Below are 10,715 nucleotides of genomic sequence, written 5' to 3'. Positions count from 1 at the left end.
TGGTCGAAACTAGATGCCTCATGTGTAATATGTGAAGGTAAAATCAATAGAGAGATAAGGTGGAATTCAGGTGGATAAGGAATTTGGGAGGGATGGGAGATAAGAGCTCGGAATTATTATTAGAGGCAACTCTCAACTCTCCTTATTTTGGTTCAGACTCAGACTGGGGGGGCACATGAGCACGAGAGGGGACACTTGTAGTTGGCAAGCTCGGGGGTCTAGGATTTGGTGATGGATGGTAGCATCGCAGATCATTCAGAACGCATCCCAGCTCGACCGTCAAAGGCAAGGGGCCCCATGTCATTTCGAGGGGTCAACGGATTGTCGTCAGAAGTCTCCGCGGGGGTGTCTGCGCGCAAACGTGGTGACCGTGACAGGGGAACGTTGACCGGCTGCGTGGGCTGGAATCCGGTAACACTCACAGTGGCGCTGCGCGCCAGATCGTCGTTGCTGGTGCTGGGACCGGCAGAATCCACATTCCGATCATCCTCGGCCTCATTTCCAGATCCAGATGCAGAATTACGGTCGTCCTCGTCTTGCAAATGAAGGTTCTCCACGTCGGTTGCAATATCCGGTTCTTCGGTGTGTGGCTCCAGCGAGGTGCGGCCCTGCTGCTGTTCGCCAGTCGCGGGTACCGATGGTGAAGCGGCAGCAGGTTGCGTCTCTGCATGGGACGCGGTCGACTCGCCCGCTGGGAGAGCTCCCTCGGTCGTGTCTTCAGTCTTGGCCTCCAGAACGTCGGGCGTGTCGTCGACTTCGGCGCTTAGATCGGTGAAAGCACGACAATTGGGGCACTGGAACATAGGATACTCCGGCGAGTGCAGCAGGCGGCTGATACATTTGTAATGCCAGACGTGGGCACATGCCGCCATGAACAGACACTGGTATGGACGCTAGAGCGCAGTCAACGAAGTCAGCCTCGGATGAAAAATCCGCACAGTGTTGGGAATACCACATACCAGCACAGAGCCGAGACATATCGAACACTCGCGGCACCCGGAGTAATTAGCCCCGTCGCCCTTGCCAAGGTTCTTGATCAGACTCTCCGTGTTTTTGCTATCATTGATGTTAATCGCCATCTGTTGACATTTCACATGAGGAACCCGATACTGACTTGAATTCGTTAGGCTGCTGCTGCCACGATCGATTACATTCGATCCGAATGCGAACACAACGGAAGATCATCTCCTCGCCGCCGCGGAAATCAATGCCCAGTTGGACGATATCGCCGTCCTTGATTGGATACGACCGAGAGACCATGTTGGGTTGACTCAGGCGCATGTGATTCAGGAAGGTTCCCGACGAACTGCCCACGTCCTTGATGTGCCACTGCCCACCCTTGTAGCTGAACTCGCAGTGTTTCCGACTGACGACTTTCGACTTGAACCCCACGGGCGCGTCGGAGGGTTCAGACGGGTTTGGAACGGGGACACCATCTCTCTCCGAGTATCGCCCTACCCGAATGACGGAACCGTCCGAGGGTAGGGTGCGCGCAATGGGCGTAAAGGGGAGAGAAGGTCTCGAAGATTGCAGACTGTCTTGGTGGGGGAAGAAACGAATGGTCGCTTTCTGATTTGCCGGCGTCGGGCTGGTAGTCGTTGTGGCAGATGTACTGATGGCAGTGGCCGCGGAGGTGGTCTCCGAAGCAGAGGTGGGAGCATCGGGAGTAGTAGTGCTCGCTAGCGCGGTGGTACGCGGTGGGCGACCCTGAACGGCGGAAGCACTTCTCAGGCGAGCCATGACATTTGATGACCGTGAGGCAGGCTCGTTGGGAGGCGTTGATCTTGATGACTCGGCTGATGACGTTTGTGTATCAATACTGAGGCCGTGGAAAGCGCCCGCAGTGGGTGCAGAAGTGTAGCGAGAGAGGGCCGGTTCGTCACTTTCGAGGACTTCGGCGGCGGTGGAGTTCCCCGCCGGCCGGGTTGATGATTCGGGGCCGGATGATGATGGGGACAGCCACGGGACTCGGCTACTCAGACTGTTGCGAGAACGATGACCGCTGGAGGTGGAGGAAGATAAGGTCTGTGTGTACGCTCGGAGCTGACTGAAGCGACGAAGTCGTCCTGGGCGCGGTGCTTCTGACAGCGAGGTGGGAGCGGTGGTTGTTGAGGTCGACATGAAGAGGGGAAGAGAGGGATTTTAAACTCCTAGTCCGGACGGGAGTCGCTGAGTCGTCGAAGTGCAGTGCCCGAGTGGGGGGTTCAACCTCGAAGTAGGCACGGGCAGCAGACTACAGTACGAGAGAGAGAGAGAGAGAGTGTGTGTGTGTGTGTCTGGGTTTTCACCGATTGACGGTTGGCTGATAGGGAAGAGTACGCGCAGGCGGGCTGGGCGAACTTCTTCTTATGCGATGGTTGCCCTGGCCGGGAACCCTGTTGCCTGTCCTGTCTGAAGGATGACCAGAGTGGACAAAGCAGGTTGACACCTTGCACTTGAAAAGACAGCAGAGGGGGCGATTCAATGTCTAAAAGCGACCAGCACAGAGAGGGGGAAAAGAGATGCGTGATATCGTGGTCCCGAGAGACTGGGATCTGCAACTGGGCTGAAGCGGCTCACAGAATCGGTTGTGAGTACGATGATGCAGGCTGCCAAGCATAGCCCGAGAAGGGAACAAAGAAAGGCGGTCGGCAAGACACAAGTTTTGAGGCAAAGGAGGTCCACTAGAACGAGGATTCTTGGGCTAGGAATGTGGATCAAGAAGCATGGGGTGCACCTCAGCAATTGAAGTGTTGAAACAGGAGGCGGGAGAGAAGCAGGAAGAACTAACTAACTAGCAGGGCCAAGTGCGGAGGAGGAGGAAGAGGTGGAGGAGGAGTTAAACAAGAACAGCCGAGAGGAGGACGTTGGTAAGTTCTTCGGTCCAAAAGTGGATGCTTTGCGGAACCAGGCCCCGGTGATCCACGTTTAATCGCTAACGTTCTCTAGACGGCGAAAGAGGGCGAGGGGGGAGGAGATACTTGTATTCAGCGAAGCGCAGAAGTTGGGACCGAATGAGATGTTCCAAGCCACCGCCAACACCGCTGAGTACTCAGTACTCACCAGCTCCAATGCAGGATGACCTCTCTGTGAGTGGCGCATCACGACCAACGCTGTTACCCGAACTATGTCAGACCGGAGTACTAAAAGATCCATGATATGGTAAGTTTAGCCATACGCGGAGTTGGGTCAAGAAGCCGATCGCAAGCTTTTGTGGGTAGTGGCAGTGGGCACTGGGCACTGGGCACTGGGCACTCGAGAGTCGAGACGTGAGCGCACAGCCGGGTTGCCTACTTCAATATGAGGCGTAGGGCTGCTCAGAAGGAGAAGGTCTGTCGCATCATTGCTCACACCCGTACGATCGTCCCATACCTAAGCTCCATCCGGAATTTGAGATCGAGCAGTGGATGAATTAAGGCGGTACATATATACAAAGAATTGTCTTATTGTCAAAAAGATGACTCCATATACGCATGTTACGTGAAGTTCTTGTATCTACCTACTGGCGGTAAGGACTACACTAATAAGTACCTCATAAGTACATAATCAGTTCTACAGTCTATGAAGTAAATAAGTAGTCGGTTCCTACTATTGACTTATCGCAGGGAGGAGACAGTACTGAGTAAGAAACTTGCATCCGGATAGACGAGCCACCATCCTCCAATGCTCTTCGATTCGGCGCGGTTTACCCCACAAAACGTTGGGTCAGACTCCGGTCCTCCACACTGTGGCCCGAGGAGGAGTCAGGCCCGCTCTGACTGGCTCGGACCAGTCGCCTCTTTGAGACTAAGTCGGTCTCGGTTTCTCGCTCTCGTTTGGGAGAGGTCGATGTCATGGGAATTGGGGGCAGATATCGGACGATGACAATCTAATTGATGTTTACTGCTAAGCCTGATGGTTGTTGACGATGAAGTAGTTCGAGTGCCCATTTGTCCAAACTTCTGTGACAGATGATTCCAGCGTTGGGAACCTGGGAGTCAGGACACCATGGAATTCAATACGTCGTAGGCGCACTCACTACCTAGTTCTATGGCTGTATGGCCTGAAATAGTGCTGCGACACCAGCTTCAAGCTCCGACCTTGATGTATTGGAGACTTTCAGATGACTGAGTACATGGGTCCAGCACAGGTACCGTACTACCTACGCACATAGTGGTTCTGTTGCATGTTAAGGATGAAACATCTTCTAATTGACCATGCAAGTGTATACCATGGTGTATACCTGAGGCCTACATCAGCCGGAGATACAGCCGCAGCACTCAGGTACTATCAACTTAGGGTTGTGTCACAATTCCTGGAACGTCATCTCCTGCTATGGTCGCCCAAGACGTACACTCCACTCAAAGCTGTTGAGTACCTTAGAGCTTACCGTACCTCTCGCATCAACCTTACCGTGACCAACCAATTCATCTGGGCTTCCAATCCAATTGCCCCAATTGCCATCATCGAGGTAGATTCACGAATGGAACATGCGTGAGACCTTGAAGCACATGGCCCACTGCAAAAACAAAACTGCCCAAATATTCAACCAGACAGTCTGCAAATCTCAGAAAGCAATTAAACTACACAGCGGCCATGGCTCAGGTCCTCGCATCAACATATCTTGCGAGGCTGGTGGAATTCCATGATATTAAATCTCATCTAGCTCTGGAAGCAGGTGAGAACGGATAAGATTCGACTCAGAATCATTGATATTTTCCTTAGGTCACACATAGTCATGTATGATGAACTGCTGCATTAGAATGACCATGGGCGCAGGACAGAATGAAACGAACAGCGAGGGAGTTCTACTCAGCATTATATTTCTTCCAATTTGGAAAGCTATTGTAGGTGTCAAGTTACTTGCTCTGAAAACTTCGGCGCTCTTTGGTTTTTCATGTCTCCGGAGACTCTATCTCCATCGTGTTTGTTATTGCCTACAGTATATACTTCAAATAGGTATAGGTAGGTATTAGGACCTCATAACCGGCAACATGTTGGTGTCGAAACAGTGAATGTGGTGCACTGACTCCGAACAATGTATCTAAGCTGATCGCCTATTGCCTAAAAAATGGATCTGCACATGAGCAGATCATCCGTCTGGTGATCCCCATCGATGGTGTGCGCCACTCGAGAGGACATCACAAGGACGCGGAGTGGGCAAGGGATCTCGAGTGTAATTGGATCAGTGACCCGGCCCAAGACGCTCGGGGCGCGGGGGAGTGCGGGCGCCAAAAAAAAAGAAAATACTAGGTCGCGGGCAACGGCATGTCTGTATTTTGTAGAGATCTGTGAGACTCATCGGCTGAAGATTAGCCAGAGATGGTCCTCTGTTGCGGTGAGGCGGTCAGTGTATGCGGCGGAGGATAGATCCGATTGCATATATGGCACACTCGAGCTCCCGCAACCTGGAGAACTGGAACATAGGTCGGCCCCGAATCACTGATTGTTGGATCATTGGCACGCCTTCGTCTCCATTTGTCAGGTCATTCCTGACGACCTTGCTATTTTCAACAGCTAGTAGTGAAATTGAGAGGACTCGAAATATCACGATAGAGCCAAAGCGATCGAAGTGTGACTCTGATGGAAATGCTTCTACTGTACGACTACGTACCTATCCATGGACATTAGCTCGCTCCACGATTCTGCCCGTCCGGTTCTTGGTGGATACCTAGTACGCTCCAAGTCCCCGAGTCTCACAAACATGTGATTTCACCCAGTGACTAGGTTGGATAGGAACTTTTGAACATGTAGTAAAGTCTGCAAAGTATCCTTCAACTAGAGTCTTCAGTCTTGGGCCACTAGGAAGTTACATTACGGGGCATCGTGCTGGTGGCTGGTGCCTCATAGTATCATGACATCCTGCAGCGCAAGGACCGCTGGGGCAAAGTCAGGCAAACTCGTGGAAGTGGGCGCGCGGTGCGCCCAGATTTGCCATGGTCGAGCGAGAACAACGGTTGCTTGGTCAATCAGGACATGTCCATCTCCCAAGGTGTGGCCATGACCAAGGCAGGACTTTGTCATGGCAAGCGTAGGTAGGTCCGTGGAGGTGGATATATACTGCAAAAGTTCAGGCCTCATGAATTGACAGTAGGAGTATAGTCCCCGTCTCGCCTTATCTCACCTGTGACCTCCTCCCAGGCCGAAGTATGATATGCAGCAGGTCGCTCCATGACATACTGATGCTCGCATACATTAGTGGTCCATGCCAGTGGACGGCTCGGGAACAAGAGCGAGATGATTAATCTAGAGAGCGTATGCGGATTGGCTATAGCTCCTGCCCGTGATGTAGGATGGGATGCACGGGAACGGCATGGCTTGGAGTCATTGGGATGGCTTGTCTTGCGACAGCCAGGGCTGTTGACAAGCACTAATGAAGCCGAGTAGTTACCATTTTATGACGTCAAGAGACTCTTTCCCTCTGGCTGTTCGAATGACTTGTAAGTTGTGACAGTGTTTGGCCGACCGAGTGAGACTTTCTCGGATAAGGATGATAGAGAGAGATAAGGCAAGACACATGATCATGCGGAGTGCCAGATCGTGGCGAAGCTGTTTCACTTATACAGTAGTGATTCTAGCGAGAGAGAGAGAGAGAGTAGAGCACTCACGGCTATACTGGGATATTCACCTGCTCACTGAAGTGATAAGTGCTCAGATCCGTTGCCGGCGGTGTATTAAGCGTGGGCCCCTGCTTTGGGGAGGGAAAGTCCCGTCGTCTCTGCTGAACTGTGGCGCAGAGCTGTACTCTGGTACGACAGTACTACTACTGCTTTAGCTATTAACTTACCTTAGCTCCGCTGACGACTCGTCCGTTAGAGCGGAGAGGTGCGCCTGCATTCTGCAACCTCGTTCCACCTGCCACTTCTTTGCTCCTCCCCTCCCTTTCCTAAATCTTCTTTCCTGTGCTACATCTGAACCTCTGAAAACTTGCCTGGCGAGGAAGACTCTTGGCGACTGGAACTCTTTGATCGTTGAAGGAGCTCTCGTGCTGGTCCACGCGCCCACTCCCTTGTGTTCTCCTTTCCCGAAAGCTTGACCTCAAGAGAGCCCCATGCAACTGCCTCCAACCTCGCTACCCGCCCAGCCTTCTCCAATCCACCCACCTGAGACTGTGCACTCACCTAACGTTCCTCTTCCATATTCAACGTCGTTATTTTCACCTTTCTCCTCTGCCTCGTCTCAATCCAATCGTGTGCGCGGGCCTGATGCAGGTCTGAAGACGGCATGAGCGGACTCGTCACCACCTGTCTGTCATGCCTGTCGGCAGTGGACCGATGGTGTCATATCACCGCCTGTCTCGGCGGAGGTCGCTCACGGGACGGCATCTACGAGACCACGCTCGCCGACAATGAAAGAGAAGCTGTATCGGACCTGCTGGGCTATCTAGAAAACGTATGTCACCATCTCCTCTGTTTCAAGCGTCCCTGTACCGCTATTCCCGCGGTCGGTGCTTGGAGACTCCAGCGCGCCCTCTCCCGCACAACTCACCATCAAGGTCGCTAATACCACCCTCTCTGGACCTTTCCATAGCGTGCCGAGACAGATTTTTTTGCGGGTGAACCCCTACGAGCCTTGAGCACATTGGTCTACTCCGACAATGTTGATCTGCAACGGAGCGCGAGCTTGACATTTGCCGAGATCACCGAGCGAGGTATGTCGAAATGAGCGATCGCCGCTACCACTCAGTCCCCAAGCTGATGCCCAGTCTCGCTACTAGATGTGCGCGAGGTTGATCGGTACACTTTGGAGCCGATTCTTTTCTTACTGCAGAGCTCGGATACTGAAGTACAACGAGCGGCCAGCGCGGCGCTAGGCAATCTTGCCGTCAACGGTTCGTGCATGCCTGTAGGGGTCGTTTTTGGGGGGAGCCAACCACATACTAACTAAATCTCCAGCTGAGAATAAGGTCCTCATTGTAACCCTGGGAGGGTTGGCTCCGTTGATTCGCCAGATGATGTCGCCCAACGTCGAGGTACAATGCAACGCCGTCGGTTGCATCACCAACCTGGCGACACATGAAGAGAACAAGACAAAGATCGCTCGGTCAGGGGCCCTCGGTCCCTTGATTCGCCTCGCCAAATCCAAGGACATGCGTGTCCAGCGCAATGCGACCGGCGCTCTGCTCAACATGACTCACTCCGGTAAGCTCGACACACGCGTCTTCTGTTAACAGGGGAACCTGTCCTTTGAACGGTGGTATGGCTGACTCTAGCTCCAGATGACAATCGCCAGCAACTTGTGAACGCCGGTGCCATTCCCCTCCTGGTTCAACTTCTTTCGTCCTCGGATGTGGATGTCCAATACTACTGCACAACAGCGCTCAGCAATATCGCAGTGGACTCCACCAATCGCAAGCGTTTGGCGCAGACCGAATCCCGCCTCGTCCAGTCGCTGGTTCATCTCATGGACTCGTCGACCCCTAAAGTCCAGTGTCAAGCCGCGCTGGCTCTTCGTAATCTCGCCTCAGACGAAAAATATCAGCTCGAAATTGTACGAGCCAAGGGCCTCTCACCCCTCCTGCGACTCCTACAGTCTGAATATCTTCCCCTCATCCTCTCGGCGGTGGCCTGCATTCGCAACATATCCATCCATCCCCTCAATGAGTCACCGATCATTGAAGCCGGATTCTTGAAACCGCTCGTAGATTTACTGGGCTCAACGGATAATGAAGAAATACAATGCCACGCTATTTCGACCCTTCGCAATCTCGCGGCCAGCTCCGACCGAAACAAGGAGCTTGTTCTCCAGGCCGGAGCAGTCCAAAAGTGCAAGGATTTGGTACTTCGCGTACCCCTCAGCGTGCAGTCCGAAATGACGGCCGCGATCGCCGTGCTGGCTCTCAGTGACGAGCTTAAACCTCACCTGTTGACACTTGGAGTGTTTGATGTTCTAATTCCGCTGACAAGCTCGGAAAGTATCGAGGTACAAGGCAATAGTGCCGCTGCTCTCGGCAATCTGTCTTCCAAAGGTACGTCCTCGTGGCCTCGTCGGTCCCAGACTTCGAACGTTGATGCTAATTCCAGATGCAGTGGGAGATTACTCAATCTTCGTTCGGGACTGGGCAGACCCCAATGGCGGAATCCACGGCTATCTCCAGCGATTCCTTGCTAGCGGCGACCCGACTTTCCAACACATCGCCATCTGGACTCTGTTGCAGCTCCTTGAGTCTGAAGATCAAAAGCTCATTGCTTATATCTCCAAATCGGACGATGTTGTGCAGATGGTCAAATCCATCTCAGATCAGAATATCGAGTCTGATGAAGAGGACGCGGATGACGGCGAAGGGGAAGTCATTGCCCTCGCGCGTCGCTGCCTCGAGCTGTTGGGCACAGGTCCCAAGCAGACCCTCGTCGAGGCGTAAGCCATTTTACGATTTGTTACTCTCAAGCATGCTGTAATACCCTTTTTGGACCTCTTCACCTGCGTCACTGTCTTCTCTCCCGCTTTGCAGATTTTACGCGGGTAGTTCATTCTCAATAATCCTTTTTCCATTCGGGCATTTGGCGTGGACAAGAGGTTGGGTTTCCGTTCTTGTCCTCTCTACCTTTCTTCTTTTCTTCGTTTCTCATGTCTTTCGAACAGTAAGGATTTCCAGGATCGGCTCGGCCGTCAAATCCTTGTCTTTACGCATGCAATCATGTATATCTGCTAGAGAGGGGATGTCCTTTTATATGAATCAGAGCGCATTTTGACACGATCACTACATTTCTGGACCATTATAGCGGACATTCACTATTGATCTGTAAATTGATCCAGGGTCTGGTCGATAATTTTGTCATCAAGCCTGGGTCCTGGGCTTACGCACCTCCGGACTCAGAGCGGGTGTCCCATAAGATACCGTCACTAGTCCCGGAGGATAGTATATCCGCTCCAGAGGGCACCGAAGAGAGCTCTCCCGAACAAGAAAACTCACGATCTCAGGATTCTCATTTCCACCACTTTGAGACTTGAAAATCTTCAGTCACCCAAGACGTACGATGACTACGTCTGTGCCAAAGTTAGCGATTCCGGGGCAACGCCTTGGATCAATTAGTGCATACTCAGCCGGTCCGGGAACACACGTTCAGCAATCCAACATCTACGCCTCTATCGCTGGTCCTGTCGTTGTTGACCCTGCGATCTCACAGACAAATAAGAAATCAATTCTCAGAGTCTCACGGATCGTTGCTGGCATCGACCCAAGCAAGTCCAATCAAGCCTCCTCGGCTGCCTCTAAGAAAAAGCCCAGATACAATACCCTCCCAGCCGTCGATTCCATTGTTCTCGCACGTGTCACTCGTGTGCAAAAACGGCAGGTCACGGTGTCCATTCTCGTTGTGCTCGATGACACAACCCCAGCGAATCCAGAAGCCAACCAAGCCGCATCAGATAATGACAATATCGCGTCTATTTTGACCACCGCTGCGAACCCGGAGAATCACAGCAGCACCGACGAACTGCGTTTCCAAGCCCTCATTCGGAAAGAGGATGTGCGCGCCGTGGAGAAGGATCGTGTAGTCATGGATGAAATGTTCCGTGTTGGTGACATCATCCGTGGCTCGGTCCTTTCGCTCGGTGATCAGAGTTTTTACTATCTGACCACTGCACGAAACGATCTTGGTGTCGTGATGGCGCGCAGCGAGGCTGGAAATATGATGTTCCCTGTCAGCTGGAAGGAGATGCGCGATCCAGTCACTGGCGCAGGGGAACAGAGGAAGGTTGCTCGACCTTATTGAGCAGCTCTTTGCAACCGTCAACTCGCTTTGCAAACCCACCTT

At 52.6% G+C, this 10,715-nt stretch overlaps 3 protein-coding genes across 3 annotated transcripts; 2 read left to right on the top strand and 1 right to left on the bottom strand.

Annotated features, from left to right (window-relative positions):
* Positions 1-251: 251 nt before the first annotated feature.
* N7539_004015 (FHA domain protein) lies at positions 252-2,121 on the bottom strand (the record flags this gene model as incomplete). Its single annotated transcript, XM_056933617.1, has 3 exons — positions 252-893; positions 960-1,056; positions 1,115-2,121. 3 exons carry the CDS (start codon positions 2,119-2,121, stop codon positions 252-254), a joined length of 1,746 nt encoding a protein of 581 aa, XP_056791158.1.
* A 5,061-nt stretch (positions 2,122-7,182) lies between these two features.
* On the top strand, positions 7,183-9,319 carry vac8 (protein anchor VAC8; the record flags this gene model as incomplete). Its single annotated transcript, XM_056933616.1, has 6 exons — positions 7,183-7,350; positions 7,489-7,609; positions 7,676-7,789; positions 7,854-8,099; positions 8,177-8,926; positions 8,988-9,319. The coding sequence occupies 6 exons, from the start codon at positions 7,183-7,185 to the stop codon at positions 9,317-9,319; spliced, it is 1,731 nt and encodes a 576-aa protein (XP_056791157.1).
* Positions 9,320-9,935: 616 nt separating this feature from the next.
* On the top strand, positions 9,936-10,673 carry N7539_004013 (exosome non-catalytic core subunit CSL4; the record flags this gene model as incomplete). The annotated part of the gene is made up of 1 exon (XM_056933615.1): positions 9,936-10,673. One exon carries the CDS (start codon positions 9,936-9,938, stop codon positions 10,671-10,673), a length of 738 nt encoding a protein of 245 aa, XP_056791156.1.
* Between the last annotated feature and the right edge of the window lie 42 nt (positions 10,674-10,715).

This window comes from Penicillium diatomitis (assembly GCF_028827545.1).
Source record: "Penicillium diatomitis strain IBT 30728 chromosome Unknown utg000004l_segment0_segment0, whole genome shotgun sequence".
Classification (NCBI taxonomy): Eukaryota; Fungi; Ascomycota; class Eurotiomycetes; order Eurotiales; family Aspergillaceae; genus Penicillium; species Penicillium diatomitis.
The sequence above is the reverse complement of the archived record's forward strand: the minus strand, read 5'-3'. Positions and strand labels throughout refer to the sequence as shown.